Raw genomic sequence first — 18,397 nt, 5'->3', positions numbered from 1 at the left:
AAAGTAAATACTTTTTAAATTTAAAACAATGCAGTATAAAGCTACTTTATATTTCATTGCATTATCATGTGAATACTTTGTTGTTAGTAAAAAAAATAATAAAATAAGTTAAATTTATATTTTTAAATTTCTATCATATCTAACTATTTATTGTAATAGACTTACCTTAGATGAAACAAACACTTCGTAGCTTTTTAAATAAATACTTTTTTCTCTTAATAATAATAAACTAATAATAGCATTGACAATACTTTTTATTTCTAATAATAATTCACAATAAACAATAAATTCGACAACATTTTTTTATGTATCAGATGCGCGAAGACAATAAATTTATCAGATAGATTGAATAATCAATTAATTGGTAAAACATTAGTGTTTACTAAGTTAAATGTTTGTTTTGCTACTTATTGTTCATTGTTATATAATAAATACCTTCTTGTTTATTAAATAAAAATAATAAATAAAATAAAAATATATTGATTTATTGTAATTATAAATTAGTTAAAATTTTCAAGACTAAGACACTTCGATTACATTGAAACTATACCTAAATACAGATGTCTGATAAAATTCCGCTTTGAGGTTTTGCCATTTGAGAAATATAAAACATGTTAATTTTCTGTGAAGCACATACCCATTAGTTTATTAAATAGCTCTATATCATACATTTTTTTCATCTCCTTCTTAAGACATAGTTCACCACCACCATTAAATACAAAAACATTACCTGGCAAAACACAAAAGCGCAATTAAGAAAAAAAAATACCTCGTGCTCTTTTTTCGTATCTAATGCTTTTTCGATTTAATGTTGTGGCAGAAGTATGCCTTTGGCATCATTTTTTTTCTTTCTCGAGTCAGTTCCGTTCGATTTCCAATGATAATGGTGGTAAATGATGTCTGTTGGATAGGGAAAAGAAATAAGAAAAAGAATTCAAGGCGCCTGCCTTCAGAAATGTCATTTCTTGAAATATTCTTGATGAGCTATTCCGGGCTTTAAGAATTTTGCTTATGAAATGTCGTCTAATAATATTTCAAGAGGAATATTCTTTTGAAATATTGAGTGAATTAAGAATCCTCTCTATATATTTCCGATTTGATATTTATGAACAAATTGTTTAAAATAAAATATGCAGTAAATGTCAAAGAGACATATTGTTTTATATATAACAAAACTTTTATATAAAAGAAAATAAATTATAAATTTTAATAATTATATATTTCGCTTAATATAAATTTTGATTATCGATTATTCAAGCAAGGATGAAATGTTTTTAATGTTAAAAAGACATGAATATTATTCAAAATATTAGTGCATATTTTTGATATATTGGGTAATTTTTTACACAAGAATATATATATGAGTAAGACAAAAATAATCAAAATTATAATAAAAAAATATAAGTATTATTTTCAAATATTTTTATAGTTCTGTTTTCATAGTCACTGTATTTTGTTATTTGATGTGTCATAAAGTGACCAAACGTTTTCTATTTTAACTCTTCATCTGACTTGAAAATAATATATTCAATGTATTTTTATTTAAATGTAGTTATTTAGTAGATATTATTAAATGTATTCTAATTAAAATTATTTTCTAATACATTTTTATCTAATATTATATATATTCTAATAATCTACACGAAATCTATTAAGTATATATATATATATATATATATATATAACATTATTTTTTTTTCTAATTTGTTATTTTGTATTTCCTTTCTGTTAAAATGGTATATCTCTTGAGCATAATTTCGGGGGATTTTCGGGTCACGAGGAATCATTATTAGACTTAATGTCTGTATGTCCTCACAGAAAAAATCCCTTTATTTGAATCCCTGCCTGAGGGTGACCCTTGAAAAAGTCTTCAGACCGGATTCTTTTTTAATATTTTTTAATAATTTTTATGGTTTAATTTTTATTTGGTTTTTGTTTTTCCTATTAACTTGATTCTAATACTTTTGTATATATATATATATATATATATATATATATATATATATATATATATATATATATATATATAAAATAAGAAAATTAAGTTAGAAAAACTTGTCCTCTCGAGTCTGATGCGAATTAACTCGTGAACATGAATTAAAATTTAGATTTATCATAATATTAGAAATGTGCTCAGTGGCAACGTGTTAAAATATAATGGAATGCGGAAAATATGCAATAAATATCTTTGTAAATTATCTGGAAGTAATATTTTATAAATATATGTATATATTACAATTTTTTCTTTTATAAATGGCTACAGATGTCAAAATAAAATGATGTTTCCGTTATCTCTGATTTTATCAAAGACATCATGCATTCAATACAAATAAGATTTCATCTGAAAAGTCCCACTTTAGATAAAACAAGTTTGACTCTAACTTGTCAAACTCGTTTTTATCTAAACGCTTATCTCAATTTGTCTTTGACACGTTTGACAGTACCATAAAGTTCTTTAAAAACTAAAGAGTTTAATTATTTTTCTGAAAACCACTTTTAAGATTTTAAACAAAGTTACTTCGAGCAGTTTCAATTACATTGCTTAATGTTCGTGGCTAAATTTTGCCAAGGCTTTATAAGGAATAATATCATTAAAGATTTATCTCAAATGCTCAAGTTTAAAATATACTGGGTTAAAGAATAAATTTAGAGCTTTTATTTTTTCAAATTTATTTTACACTTTCAGACTTATTTTAAATGTATACATTTTTTATTTTTTGATCGTCATTTTGGGAAGGATTGATAAAATAACTCTTTTGTTGAAACTCATGACGGCAATACGATAAGTGATTCAGCGGTGCTGATATATTGATATATCGATTGAATGCAAAACACACACACACACACACACACACACACACACACACACACACACACACACACACACACACACACACACACACACACACACACACACACACACTTTCAAATAACATAAAATGTTTGGCCCATGCGTTTTATTTCTGTGTATATTTTAAAAATAATTCCCTTGAATTATTTCTGAACTTATCGAGGAAATTTTTGTTGTAATAACACTCCGAATTTTAAAGGTTATATTCAGAAAAGAGGGTAGAGAATAGAAAGGAATCATAGAATCAAACCCATGCCTTTAAATAATAATTGATAGAACACACTTCCGTGAAACAGGAATTTATATCTAAAGGGAATCGCAATCAATATTCATTCAAAATAGGTTAACTATTTTTATATGCAGCAAAAATAAGGAGGGCAATTATTTCGAAATTAATTTTTAAAATTAAATCTGTTTAATTTATTTTATTTCTGTTTTTTAGGTGAACTATGCAAATTAGCTCTATAAGTTAATATTGGTATAGATCTTAAGGATATTAAGGAACACAATATTAACTATTTCAAATTATTTCGGTTTTTTTATTGGATGATAGTTTTTGAATTTTTTTAATAGTGATCTCAACCATCCCTGATCCATTTAAACATTCAGTAACTATACTATATTTTGTGCTACTATTTCGCTTATATCGCCTGGCAACAGTCCACCAGTATATTGATTGCAAATTAATTTCTGTAATAAGCTCATAAACTTCACATCACGTCTTCATTCCAGCACTGCTGGTTCGAAAGTGAAGTAGCCGTCCAAACTCATGAATATGCATTGAAAAGACTGAAGGGTCATTTGTTGTTTATATAAAAATACTAAAACTTGCTGCCACGCATCCAGTTAAAGTTGAATTGGAAACGCTAGACGACTCAATCAGTTCCAAATAGTTTTAAAGTTTATTTTCTTCCATTTACGTTTTATTAGAATGTTCGAGAATATTTCGCTTCAACAGTTCTGACCTACACAATAAGTCATTACATTAATGAGTTGCAAATTGGATGAGTTCCAAAATGTTTCGCCTTTTAAAAGAAGCAAAGAATTTTGCGATGAATCGGTAGATTATTTTCTGTATTGGATATTGATGCTGAAATAATGAGATGTGCAATTTATAAATAATATTTACTTTTCTGAGAGAAATTATTCTGAGATATTCAGTTAGAATCCGTTACATTTTAAAAAGAAAGGTCACAACGATTTGAAAAATGTACTGGAAATGAGGCGCATCGGAATAATTGTTCATAATAATTGTATTTATTATTTTAATAATTAAAAAAATAAGAAATAGAGAAAGTTTGTAACTAATTACAGAATAACTCTCTTTTAGAACTTTTATTCTGTATAAAATTTTAGTTATTGATTGTTTATTTAATAGTCATTTAAATTCATACGTTTTTGTTACTCCTTGTGCATAAAACAATAGATATTAACCCTCTGCACTCTAATGGTACCACTCAGGCACCATTCGATACGGTGCATCATTTTGACGCTTTATTTATTTATTTTTCATTTTTGATTGTTAAAAATACCTACAGAATGGTAAAAAGTAGATTAATTTTTCAGGGAAATTAATCGTAAAACAATTATATACATATACGTAATGATATTATATATATATATATATATATATATATATATATATATATATATATATTGGAGCAATAAACAAACACTTGTATTAAGTGAATAATTGTGCATCGAATTATTTTTCCGAGTGCAATGGTTTAATTAAATGAACGAAACGCACTCATTAACTGTGACGAATTAGATTTAAATCCAAAGAAACTTTATTGAAAGTTGTTGCAATTTGTACTATTAAACAATGAAATTTGTGGTTTTAATTATTTTTAGAAATTTGACACGATCTAGAATGTTAAAAAAAAATCTCTTTACTTGTTTTACAATATTTATTTACTTTTTCTTGGCGGACTGGAATCCATCACAGTTTTTGATAATAAAAAAAATTCAATGGATTATTTGTTTGCTCTGATTTAAATGATTCAAAAGTCAGATTGTGTCAAAATTGTGATAAAAGCTGAGGCAAAATTTTTATATATAAATTTCAATACATTTTTAATATTATTCAAAAGATTCTAATATTAAATAAACTTATACGATAAGGTAATAATAATACAAGAGAAAATCCGTTGAAAAATAAACAACAGCTACTTGATATTAAAACCGTTAGTTGACGGTATCTTTTCACTACTGAAATATCCAACTTATAATCATGATTTCAAATTAAATTCATTAATTGGATGCTTATAGCGTGATTTCTGCGGGAAAAAGTTTATAAATGTATGCATGAATGAAGACTTCTAGAAAAAAATTAAGACTTTATTGCTCTTAATATAACTTGCAGGTGCTGAAATAAATAATTCTAACTGTTAGCTTTCATTTAAGTTGTCCACGTATCGATTTTCACACTGAAAATAAATTTAATCACCTTGATACCTCATCATCTCTAGTATCTCATTTAAAAAAAGTGAAAGTGGGGTGGTCTAATGACGACACTTAAAGTTTCATTACCTTCAATTTATTCGTGTCAAAGATCATAAAATTTGATTTGAAAAAGTTAAGGCAAACATTTATTGAAATTGGCCGAGTATATTTTCTCATAAAACTACGGTTTGTAATTAAAGTTTATTGATTTGTGATTAATGATGCATTCATTCGTTTCCATTTGAAATATTTATTTAATATTATTAAATGACGATGAGTTATAACTAGTGCATTTGTTAAAATTATAATGTATGTAATAAATTCAGTTTATTCACATCTTTGAAATAAATATTTTTTGTTACTTATGAATTGAACATACACTTCTACTTTAAATATAAAAATTCCCCTGGTTTAATCAATAGATCGTACATTTCTTATCTTTTTCCCTAAAGCAAGTAGATCCGCTGACTTAACAAAAATGAGATGAGATTTCATTCCTAAAACGTGAAAGCTGAGATATTGCTTTCAGTTTTCTCTTTTCTGTACTAAATATTCTTTGTTGACGCCATCGTTTTGAGAGCATGATTTCATGAACGCTCATTTTTTGGACTCATCCAATATAACTTCTGACGGTTTTAAAATTCCGATTTTTATTGACGATAAAAATTACTGAAGACTTCAAATATAAGATTATAAGATTTCCGAGATTATAATTCATTGAAACTGGATCTACCAATCCTACTAATTTTTTACTCTTTGTAATGGGATAATCTTTGAGAATACTACGTATATCTGAAGCAGTATCCTGTTCTTTTGAAAACTTTTACATGGATTTTTTTAGAATTTAAAACACTATTACATTTTAAAAATATTTAAAATGGAATGTTTTGTTAACATATATAATATGAAATCATTCCATACAGAAATAATACTGGAATCATATAATAAATCCAATATTAATTTTATTTAGCTCATTAAATTCAATTGTCAAAGCAAATCGACGTTTATTGATTGGACCAAACGATCCACTTCATTATCAGAGTTAATCGTTTAACGAACTATTTACTCAAATGCACACGAAAACAATAACTCAAAAATGCACTTAACTGGATAAACGAAATTCGATATATGATGATGACATTAAATGATACATCTGAGCCAAATTTTTACTTAATTGATCAAATGAAATAAGTTTAAAATGTATTCTCAGCTTTCTTAATCTCACTAAGAAGATAAATACAAAATTCCTCAGGTTAAAAATTGACATCCATTTCCCTAAAATTATTATTTTGCATCAAATCCATATATATATATATATATATATATATATATATATATATATATATATAACGTTTATTATTCTTAGAATAATAAACGTTTTATATATTTTAGTTTTCCTTTTCTTTCAAACTGCAGATCCGTTGGAAAGCGGAAGATAACCTTATTCTTTCAAATTTCGAAACGTCTGGCACGTACTGTCGTGCATTAGGAGAATGAGATGCATTTGCAATAAATATTTATTTAGAAGTGCAGTTTCCAAAGTGCAATTCATTTTTTTTCAATAATTTTTCCAAGAATCAGAATCAGATCAAAAATTGCATTTAAACTAAAAATAATATAAAAATGAACTGTATTTTTATTTTGGAAATTTTTCACTGAAAATAATTGTTTGAAATAATATTACTGGAATCATATAATAAGGATTTATATGTTTTAAATTTAATTTTCAGAAGTTCCAATAATTTAAAAAACACATAAATAGGAATAATCCTAAATTATATAAAGAAAACTTATTCTGAATTATTTTATCTTCATTTAAAATGTAAAGAGAACATCTATTTTAGGGATAGATTTCACTGATTTAAACTGATCTTTTGAGATTATAGATAATGAGAATTTAAAGTAATGGTATTGATTAAATAATAAGATATAATTATAAGATTAAAAGATAATGAGAATTTAAGGAAATGATATTGATTAAATAATAAGATAGCATTGCTAATTGGAACTAAAATTATTTCATAACCGTAAGGAATCTTATTCTTCAGAAATGAATATCTGTCTTTTACACTAATGACTACAGATTTCATATTTCGAAGGCGAATGTATCTGCTTTGCGATGATGGCTGATTTATAACTTTCATGCTTAAAAATACTTTTTTTTAAAATCTCTTAAATTATGTTGGCAAACATCAAATATCTTTTCAAATTGTAAAATATTACTTGCTTAGTATTTGAATTGAATTCTTTTTTTAAGGCCAGTAGCTGCCTTTTTTCTTTTGAACGAATCATTATAAAAGCTTTTATATAGCTTTTACTATAAAGCAGATAATTTTTGTTTGTCTAAAAACCAGCTTCCATGCTCACTTTCTAATATATTATCTAAATAACGATAAAATATTAAAATCTCCTAAAAATTTGCCTTCGAGATTTTTGTGCATTTCCGCTTTTCAAACCCTCCTGAGACTTGAAAACACACTTTTGGAATTATGTCTGTCTGCTTGCGTTTCCTTTGCTATACTATGAAACATAAAATGGTCATGTTAAGGATTTTGAAAATAAAAATATGAGTTTTTCGAAGTCGGCATTTGTATGGAACATGCAAAAAAATTACCGAAAGAAAACTCTCGGTAATTATAAGTATGATTACTCGATGGAAAATAGAAAGAACATGTTAAATGGAATTTCGCATGCGGTTTTTACTCGAAAACTTTAGATTGCTGCCAAATTTTGTACAGGATAAATTTACGGGAAATTCATCTGTTTTTCCTTTTATGTGCTTGCTCAAAAACACAATGAATTAGGCAGATGAAATTTAACATAAGGGTTTATTACTAGAAGTACAAGTTCGTACATCTGTATCGAATTTTGAACCATATCCATCGAACTTGACTGTCTGTCCATTTGTGTGTACTTGAAAGCGATAATTTAAAAATGCAACAAGCTAGATGGGTGAATTACATTATATGATTTTGGAAACAAAATTGTTGACTATTTCGAACACAGGAAGAGATTCCAAAATATATACTTAATCCTCAATTTGAGCATGAAATGTGGCGTGACATTTAAGAAACTAACCAGGGGAATTCAACAACTGATTGTACATTATAAATGACACGATGGCATAGTTTTCACTCATTATTTATCGCATCAAATATTTATAAAATTTGACATTAAAACAATAAAAATATGAAAATATTGAAAAAATAAGAATATTTTATCATTAAAATATGAATAAAATTCTTTATCAGAACAGTTCTTTTTTTTGTTTCTTGTTTTTCTACAAAAAAAATGAAGCTAATTTTAAATAATAGAAATAATAAAATTTATAATAATTAATATAGATATATGCTCAATAAATATATACTTAATTATATATTCAATTTCGTTCTATTCAGTATAAGCAAATATTATTTTCAGTGTTTCATCAAAAACTATTTATAACATCATCATTGATAACGATGTAATATGATGCATATAACATCATATTACATCGTTATGAAATATGATCGTTTTAGATAGACTTTTGTCTTGATAGTCTATCTAAAAATATATAAATTTATTCATTATCTTCTATATATTTCCAAAGCAACATCTGTTTTTATTACTTAACATAAATAAGGATGAGTGAACAAACATATCTATATAAATAAAGCGCTAACGTACGTGGCACAGAAATCTCTCTTATTACTTATTGTTGAATGGCAACAATCATTTATCAACAGACCATCGTAGAAATTTCAGACTGCTTATACATTTTTGCTGCTGAATTGAATGCGTCGCTTCGTTTAGCGAATTAATGGAGCTAAAATATTATTAGAAAAATTCTGAAGAGTATTTGCTGTGTCATCAAAAATTGTATTCAGTCAGCGGAAAGAAGATACAAAAGCAAATAAGAAATAAGCTTCAAACAGGAAGTTGAATCGAGCGCACAAGCAGGGTTAACCAGTAAAACATGGGTAATCACTATTATTTGTCAAGAAAAATAGATGCTCATATCTTCCAAATCAATTATGTTAAAGAAAAGGGTTTATGCTTCATTTTAAGACTAAATAAAAATTGCCTTTTTAATGATAACAATTTCATTTCTTTATAATATTGTCCTTTCATTTTAATAATATGTTTCTAAGAAATTTCATACAAAATCTCTTTTGATATATTACATTGGAATTCCAACTTATCTATCAAAACATTCAATCACGTGCTGTTGCTAATCTTTAACTCCATAGTCGAATTTTCACTTCCACATTTATTTTACATGTGTACTCTTCTTAATTTGATGTAAATTGATTCAACTGAATTCATGTTTTTCAGTCATTAAATAAAATTAAAAAATAAAAATGCATTCCTTATTAATCATTTAACAATTTAAAAAGTCAATAATCTAGGCCAACAAGCTGGTCAAGCAACAAGTTTGGATAAATTATACTATTATAAGGAAATTCGGGAGCCAGTTTATTTATTTTTTTCTCATCACAAGAGTTTTTATTTAATCAAAGCATACGTTTTCTACCTCTATCGACGAAAGGCAGTGAGTTCTATAAAGGAATGTGCTTTTCGTCCAACTTTTTAAACCTGTAGAAGCAAATAAAAAATTAAATGCTTTTCAAACATATAATTACGCGTGTTTAGTTAATCGGACAATTCTAGACTATCTAACAGGCTTAAAAATAATTTGTTGAATGAAAACTTAAACTTTATTTATATTATTGACTAAAAATTGATATATGATAGAAATTGCAACGCATCAATTTACAGCAATTTAACAAAAAAACAGCTCTATAAAAAGTATAGAGGTTGTTTAGATTAATATAAAAATCACTGTGAAAAGTAATTAGTTGCTGTAATAACACTGAATAAGTGGAATATGGATTTCAAAGAGCAAGTAAATAAATAACATAAAAGTGAATAGCAGGGAGCAATAGAAGATTTTATGCAAGTTATATGTAAATAATTCAACGTAGTAGTGTACATACGGAATTGAAAGAGCTATAGAACGCAATGAATAGTAATAATAGCAATTTAAATTAAATTGGTGTTTGTATAGTAAAATAAGCAAAAATTTTTGTAATTTTACCAAATGTCTTTTTTTTTTCATTTTTTAATTTTTCAATCTCTTTATTTTTTTTTATCGATAGCTACAAAATTGGTATTTTCATCACTACTGTTTTTCTTTATAATTATCTTATCAAAGGCTATTAGGTACCCTGCATATATGTAATAGTGCAAAATTCAATGCATTCCTTCGGTATTAACATGATAATGCTTACAGGCTAGTGTACTTTCTGTAATATTAACAAGCTTATTGAAAAAATGAATGCTCAAAATGCTTTACAAGGCAGATCGTTTGACTTAGAGTCGCCACATTTAGCACGCATGTACTTCTTGGGTTGGAGTCTTACTCTTGTAGGCGTCTTATTCTTGGGTAGTTCACTAAGAAAATGATTTTCAAAATATTATGTAGATTTTTAATTAAAAATTTACTAGGATTTTAATTTTTCCGTCATTAATTCCTGGCTTATTAGTGCATGAAAAGGCCTTTTGGCAAAATTAAAAAAAAAAGCTTTTTAGTGATACCAGTCTAGTATTTTCAAACATTTTTTTATAAATTTAAAAACACTAAAAAAATGTTATTGTATTTACAACAGTATTTTTCATTGTTTCAGCAATTTGTTTTCGCATTCAGGAGTAATGCGTCGATATTGAATATAATTTTTTTGTGTGTGTGCATTATAGTTTAGAGGAAATTTTTTTTTAATAAAATAAAAACAGGCAAGGCATTCTAAAATATTATCATGTTCAAATCTTTTGTATTAGGGGTTAGAATGCCCTTTAATTTTTTTTGTTCATACATACAATATTAAATACATTAATATTAATAAAAAATACAATCATATCGGCAGAATGTATGTTAAATGTTCTGTATGCCAGGCATTATTTTGTCTCGTAAGCCATTTGTCCACGTGCCCAGGAATATAACGATCAAAATTGGACGAAAGAAAGATTTATAGTATTTGTTTCATTTATTTATTTCTTGCTATATGCGTTTTGCATTTATATTTTATGGCAGTCACGCATAGTGAATAACATTTTTCAAAAAAAAAAAAAATGTTGACAGTAAAACGAAATATGTGCTTGGATTTCTAGTGATAGATTACTAAGCAAGCATTCGAACCCATATTTGATCGATTTTATTTATAATCATGTTCACAATCATTCATTTAGAATTTTAGAGGTTTTACTCAGAATAGGATGGAATTATTTAAAAAAATTTCTATTAAACCTTTCAGGAAATATTTAATTTTCTTATTTATCTAATCACATTCTTTCGGTTTTTTTCCTTATTTTATATCTTTCCTTCGTTCTTTATTCTTGATTAAAATACAATGTGAAATGAAAAACCTTAGATTTTTTTTTCGATGATATTTTTTAACATTTTTTAAAGAAAATTTATCCAGGTATAATGGCTGCAAAAATGGGGAAAATATTTTATGATTATTGGATAAAGTAGCATCTTATCTTTTTCTTGATTCACAAATATGTAGTTTGTTCTTTTTTTTCTTTTTTATATATATTACTATTAGCTCATTCTTTTGCTTAAAAATATTTTATTGAGAAGCAGATGCCTTTAGTGTAGGCGACGTTTTAAATGAATGTTTTGAAGATATCAAAAGCTTCTATAAACTGTCCTAATTTTTTTTCTTGATTTTATAATTTTCTAAAAATGCAGTTATTTAATAGATGCATACAACTGCAATATAAAAGGAAGATGTTGGATTTAATGGAAAAATTTGCATGTAATCAGCAAAAAGTGTTTTTAAAATAGAGAACCATTAACGAAAAGAATATTTGTAGAGAATATATTAGAAATAATAATACAGCATTAAATTCAAACTTGAATAATGTATTCGGTAAAGTAGAATTTGATTTCCCTTAAAAATTATAAGCTTTGTTAACGGTTATTTTATAATGAGTTTTCCAAACTAAAATTACTATTTGTGAAAAAATGGGATTAGTGGATGTTGCTACAAATATATACTATAAAAATATTGTAAAACATATTTTTAGAGAAGAATGATTCAAAATAAATTTCTTTCATTTTACAATTGATTAAATTTTAATATCATCAAAAATATTTTGTAAATATTAAATTAATTCATTTAATAATCATTGTATTTACAAAACATTTCTAAAAGTTTTCAGGTATTTTTATTTACTGGTAGTATTTTTAAATCTTAATTTTTTCACAATGTTTGACTTAAAAGAATTTCAATTTTTACAAGCGTGTTTGATTAATAAATATTTAAGCTTTAATATTTAGAAATTTTTTAAATTTTTATTTATAAATATGATTTCTAAGTTTCTACTTTTATGCAAAACCTTTTAAATATCAATATACTTCATGCCCCCGAGATTTTTTTAATTATAGGAAAGCTATTTTGAAAACTATTTTTTGTGTGCGATCAATATTTCTAAACATTAATTTAAATAATAATTCACATTTTTGAGTCATGAGTTTTTTGAGCTTTTAATGTCATTATTTCATTGTTAATTTTAGAGAAAAAATTTAGGCGCCTATCGTTTATTTTTTAAAATAAAGAATTTGGATTTAATTGTCATAAGATGAAAACGATTCAAAAGTTTTTAGAATCCTATAAAATAATTAGATTAATATTGTTTTACATTATTGTGTTAATCAAATAATGCATTAGTTTTAAGAACTAATTGTTAAAAATATTGATAAATATAGAAAATTGTCATCTTTCTTCTATTTGTAAATTGTGCTTTGCTCGAGTATATATGATAAATCAATTTTGTCACTTTAAAATAATATCGAATGTGTATGAAAAGATTCCATTGAACTCTTTGATTTTGAATCTAAAGAAATGCACCTCTTCTTTTTCAGGACGATATGGTATGTCTGCAATGTACAGCAACAGGAGAAAGAGTATGTTTGGCAGCCGAAGGTTTTGGAAACAGACACTGCTTTCTGGAAAATATCGCCGACAAGGTAAATAAATTTAATTTACCAGTAAATACACCAATCTAAAATATGATTACTAGTAAATAAAAGTTGCTTTAGTTTGCAATCATTCATGAAAAATTATAATAAAAATCACATAGTTCAAAATAATTTTATCTGTAGTAATAATTTTAAATCCTAAAACACTTTAAAGAATATTTGAGGACTGTTTTAGTTGTGTTACTTATAACAATAAAATGAGAATTACTCTCCGTAAAATCAAGAATTTTCATAGAATAATTTTTGTTAGAGTGAAAATAAAAATATTAATGACAAGCAACTAATTCATATTTTATTTACACAAAGTCAGCTGCGCACTGACAGAGAATCGATATCAAATATGTGAAGAAAAAATACCATTAATTTTTAGTGGACATTTTAAATAAATGGAGTTTATTATTATCTTATGTTTGGAATGATTTTTAAGAATGTCAAAAACTAAACAATTGCTGAATTTGCTAAAGCTACCTGATGTGATGAAACATGAAAATTTAATACTTTGATTTTTTGATGAACCAGAAAAAAAAATCTGATGAATATGCCTATTAAATATATATAGTAAATTTATGGTATAAAAATATTTAGTGTATTTAATGACCTAAATTAAAACATGAAGCTTATTTTATTTTGCTTATCGGATGTGCTTTATATCTTTTTATTTTATTGTTAGAACTTTAATTAATGTGACAGTGGATGCATTGAGCTTTCTTGTAAATTATTGACTTTGGGTTAAGAAATTTGAGGTACGCATACATTGAACTGAATTAAATTAAAAAAAAATCTTTTTAGTCATTTTAAAAATTTGATTTAAGAAATAAAAATTGAAAACTCTATGCGTTGTTTGATTTTAAGTTATTAATTATGCAAGTTTTAACTTTAATTAATTTAATTATGCTTAATTTTGCATTATTATCAATTAAAAATACATTCTTTACAAATCTGAATATTATTTTTTTATTTCCTTTAAAAGTTAATTTTCAGGAAATATTCTTATATATGTACATTGAATTTGTATTACAATTTCGGCTTTTCTGAATTAAAATCAATTATCTAAATTATAAAATAAAATGTGTAAGCAGATTTATTTTAGTGAATAACAGGAATCCAAGTTATAAATTTTGTACTTTATCCTGAAAATTTAATACGCCTCGGCCATTTAAAAGATAAGTAAATTTGGAAAAGAAAAAATTCCATTCGTCTAGAGGAAAACCATTAAAAATATATTTGCCTTTTGAACTCATTAATTATTTATTTCATTCCATAACGTACGCTTTAATACTATTTTGTTCTACTATAAACGTATATTTTGGTATTATAACGTTAAAATAAAAAATTATTTTTTGTTGAATTTTTTGATAATTTCAAATTTTAATATCCCATTAAACATTTTCTATGCTCTTTTTAAAATTTCTTATTTCCTATTGCTTTATAAAATAAGCAGCTTTTCTACTGATTACATACTTATTTCTTTTATTCACTTCCTTCTGTCAGCTCAGACGAAAACTAATAAAATATTTCTTTTCACTGAACTTAAAAAAGTAAAGTTGAAATGTTAGTCCATAAAATCTGTTCTGTATTTTTCAAAGAAACAAGTGAAAGTACATTTGTGTTTTGAACCATTTTATATTTGAAGGAGTTGACCACATTTTCTTTTCTTTAAATGTAGGAAGTTCATTTTTATTGCCCATTTTGGTCTTTTTAGATGTGTTTTTGAAATTCTTATGATCAGTTCCCCAAAATATTTGAAAGGAAATACTGTTGAGTTTGGCAATATAAAACGCGAAGAATTCAAAATGTTCTGAAGATCTGAAATTTCTTTGTTCCATTCAGCTTTTTGTGTTTCACTGATTGTAATTTAATATTTTGTACGTGTCCTTTTTCATGCTTATCACTATAAACGGGTTTTGATTTCTTTATGGCTCTCCTAGACACTGTAGAGTTCTAAATATAATAGTTGCAATTGTTATATATAAAGTTAATAAATGCCTTATTCTTTATTTATATTACAATATATAAAAGAAATTATTATGCAAAAAGATAATAATTGCGAATTTTTTTTAATCATCTTTTTAAAGAGATTCTTATTATTCATTTTGCTTTAATTGAAATGTGTTTGTCAAAGCGAGTGGATATTCCGGTATTTTACCGCAGAATTTTTAAAAATTTGCTTGTGTAAGTATTTTTTTGGTTCTTAGTTTTTTTTATCTCCTTTTTATTCATAAGCCATACAAACAATGCCAAAAGTTTTCACACATAATTAGTAATGGATTAAATTAGTAAATTTTCAAAATAATATGCAAACTGGGAAAGAACCTGAAACTCCTAATATTAAAAGTATTAAATATCTAAAATCAAAATAATGATTCGATAATCAAGTCATCCGTAGCGTTTATACAAATTGAATATTTGAAATATCATAAAAGATTTATGAACACAACAACTTTTCAATATTCTATCTAAATTAAAGTTAGATGTCAAAATTATAGTATTGCATGCATACACACTGTGAATGCATATTATAATTTAACTTTTTTTGGGTTCTATTTTTAGAATACGCCTCCAGAAATGTCATCATGCGTCTTCGTCATCGAACAAGCTTTGTCTGTTCGAGCTTTGCAAGAGATGGTCACAGCCATGTCTTCCGAATCAGTAAGCTAATAAGTCCTTTTTCAGTTGTTCTTTTTACAGTACCAATCCTATTGTTTTTAAATATGATTTCCAAGAAACATTTGAATGGTATGTTAAAATAGTCTGAGACATTGGAAGAATGCCAATGAAATTTATTTATAGCTTTACATGTCAAGCAAATAACGAGATATTTTTTGAAACAAAATTTTGAAAAAAGGATTATTCCTATGGCTAACAGCATAATAAAGCTAGCCAGACAGAAAAAAATATTTAGATTATTTCTTAGAAGAGATGCACACTGAATAACGATTTGAAAATAAAAGAAGTCTTTGAAGGTAGACTTAGATAATGCTTTACTTATTTAATATTGCTACTTTGGTGTCATTGCACACGACGTCAACTCACATGACAAACAAACATGCAATATAATTGATATTTTTTGCTTTATGCGTTTGCGTCTTGTTCTCTTTTCTCCTGCAAAAATACTATCGGTTAGATTACAAAATAAAAATATCAAGGTATATTCCTTTTGGTGTTCTTCGTATGCTTAAGAAATGATTCTAATACTGCAGCATTAGAATGAACTTTCTGGGTAAAAAAAACTTTAATAACGCTGTATTAATATGTGAGAAGAACAAAACATTGGTATGATAAATCGATTTAAAAAAATAGAATATTGGAATAAATTCTCAGGGAGTTTTTTTCACTTGAATGCTCTGTTTTAATATAATTGAGATCTAGGTAATAAGATTATCTACTCTAAAATTTCACTACATGTTTTCAGTTACAATTTTTACGTAACTCAATTGTCAATCGATGTTACATGGAAATTTTTAATAATAGGCGAACAATTCATGAACTTTTTTTATTTCTGTGGAATTAACTTGTATTAAATTGTTTCACTTTTAATTCTTCTAACTAAGCTAGAATTTAGGACAATTCTAATCTAAATCAATATATGAATGAAAATTAAAACATTGAAAATGAATACCTTGCAAATTAGAGGATTGCCCCCTGAATTTAAAGCACTGATTGAAAGGTTGATAAGAAGATAAACTGCTCATGGATTGATTTCCGTGCAAAAAAGTAATGCGCATTCTAGCCATTTATCTAGATGAATTAAACCATGCCCGTTACTGATTAACTTCGTTTATTCAATGATTAGCTTTTATGGAATATATACATTCCTAATGATCTCTATAAACGACAAAACTTTGAGTTAATAAAATATTTTTTCAAAATTTCATATACTGTTGATAGTACTGTGGTTAGAAAAGTGTACAGCTATTGAAAATAACTGTATCAGAGGAATGATGATGGTTAGTTAGTAGATAAATCTGAGTTAGTTATCATATATGCTCATATGATAATTATCCAATGTTGTAAGCCAAAATGGCGTCTAACAGGCAGACGGAAGGAAAATGGAATCGCGAAGAAATTACGGGTTAGAAGCTTTATGGCGAGGTTCCAAAAGATGAGATGGCTGTATCGGAATCAATATTAATTTTTATGAAAGTATATTTAAACTAATTGTGTTTCTTTTACATGAATAAGTGTAAATAAAGCATTTAAAATTTTAAAAAAAATCTGTGAAAATAAGGCTTCAATTAACATGAGATCAAACTTCATTAGGAACAAAAAATCATTTTTCGCCAATTATTTTCTTTACTTTCAGGGTAAAAGTACCCAATCCGGTCATAGAACCCTTCTGTATGGTCATGCAGTTTTGCTTAGGCATCAAAACAGCAATATGGTAAGTACTATCATAACTTATTTTTTAAACAGTTAAGTTTCAAAGTTTACATTTTTTTTCTGAAACCATTATTTCTTTATGCTTTTCTATGCATGAATTTTTCTCTTATTGATTTGATTGCCTGATTGATCTTTCGATTAAAATATTTCTCTAATGTATTATTTGTGACTTGATAATGAAACTTTTACAAAATAATATCTATATGAGTAATATTTTTTTTCATGAAATGCTCATTATTTGAAACGTTATCAAAAACAGAAATGATTATTCAATATTGGAAGCTTAATTTAATTTATATATTCTGCAAATGTTTAAATAAAAACCGATGAAAATGCAGATTTATCAGCCTTTTCAATTTATTGTAAATTAATCATGAAAAAAAAATTGAAGTATTGTAGTAGCGCCAAAAATTTGAACCCGAGACTTTAAATTAAATTCTTTGCTTTAGACGAATCTAAAAATATTTCTGGAATAATCTCTACTTGTCTTTCTCTGAACAAAACAATGAAAAATTCATCATATTAAACAGATGAAATTCACTATATGACTGTTATATAAAATTGTAGATATCTATTAACTTAAAGACAAAACGGCGAGAAGTATGTTAGGAATGTTGTCCGTTGGAAATGCAATGATTCTAAATGAAATAAATTTCCGCATCGTGCTATCACTTAATTTGCAGATTTGAATAAAATAT

At 25.8% G+C, this 18,397-nt stretch overlaps 1 protein-coding gene across 2 annotated transcripts in view; it reads left to right on the top strand.

The window, feature by feature from the left end:
• The window catches only part of LOC129964130 (ryanodine receptor-like), a 214,693-nt gene that overhangs the window by 44,941 nt on the left and 151,355 nt on the right, over nt 1–18,397 (top strand). For both annotated transcript variants that reach the window (XM_056078821.1, XM_056078820.1), the window contains exons 2-4: nt 13,203–13,307; nt 15,870–15,968; nt 17,623–17,700. In XM_056078821.1, the coding sequence (XP_055934796.1) occupies nt 13,203–13,307; nt 15,870–15,968; nt 17,623–17,700 (282 nt within the window). The remainder of the gene's footprint in view (nt 1–13,202; nt 13,308–15,869; nt 15,969–17,622; nt 17,701–18,397) is intronic.

Source organism: Argiope bruennichi, chromosome 3 (assembly GCF_947563725.1).
Source record: "Argiope bruennichi chromosome 3, qqArgBrue1.1, whole genome shotgun sequence".
Lineage (NCBI taxonomy): Eukaryota > Metazoa > Arthropoda > Arachnida > Araneae > Araneidae > Argiope > Argiope bruennichi.
The sequence above is the reverse complement of the archived record's forward strand: the minus strand, read 5'-3'. Positions and strand labels throughout refer to the sequence as shown.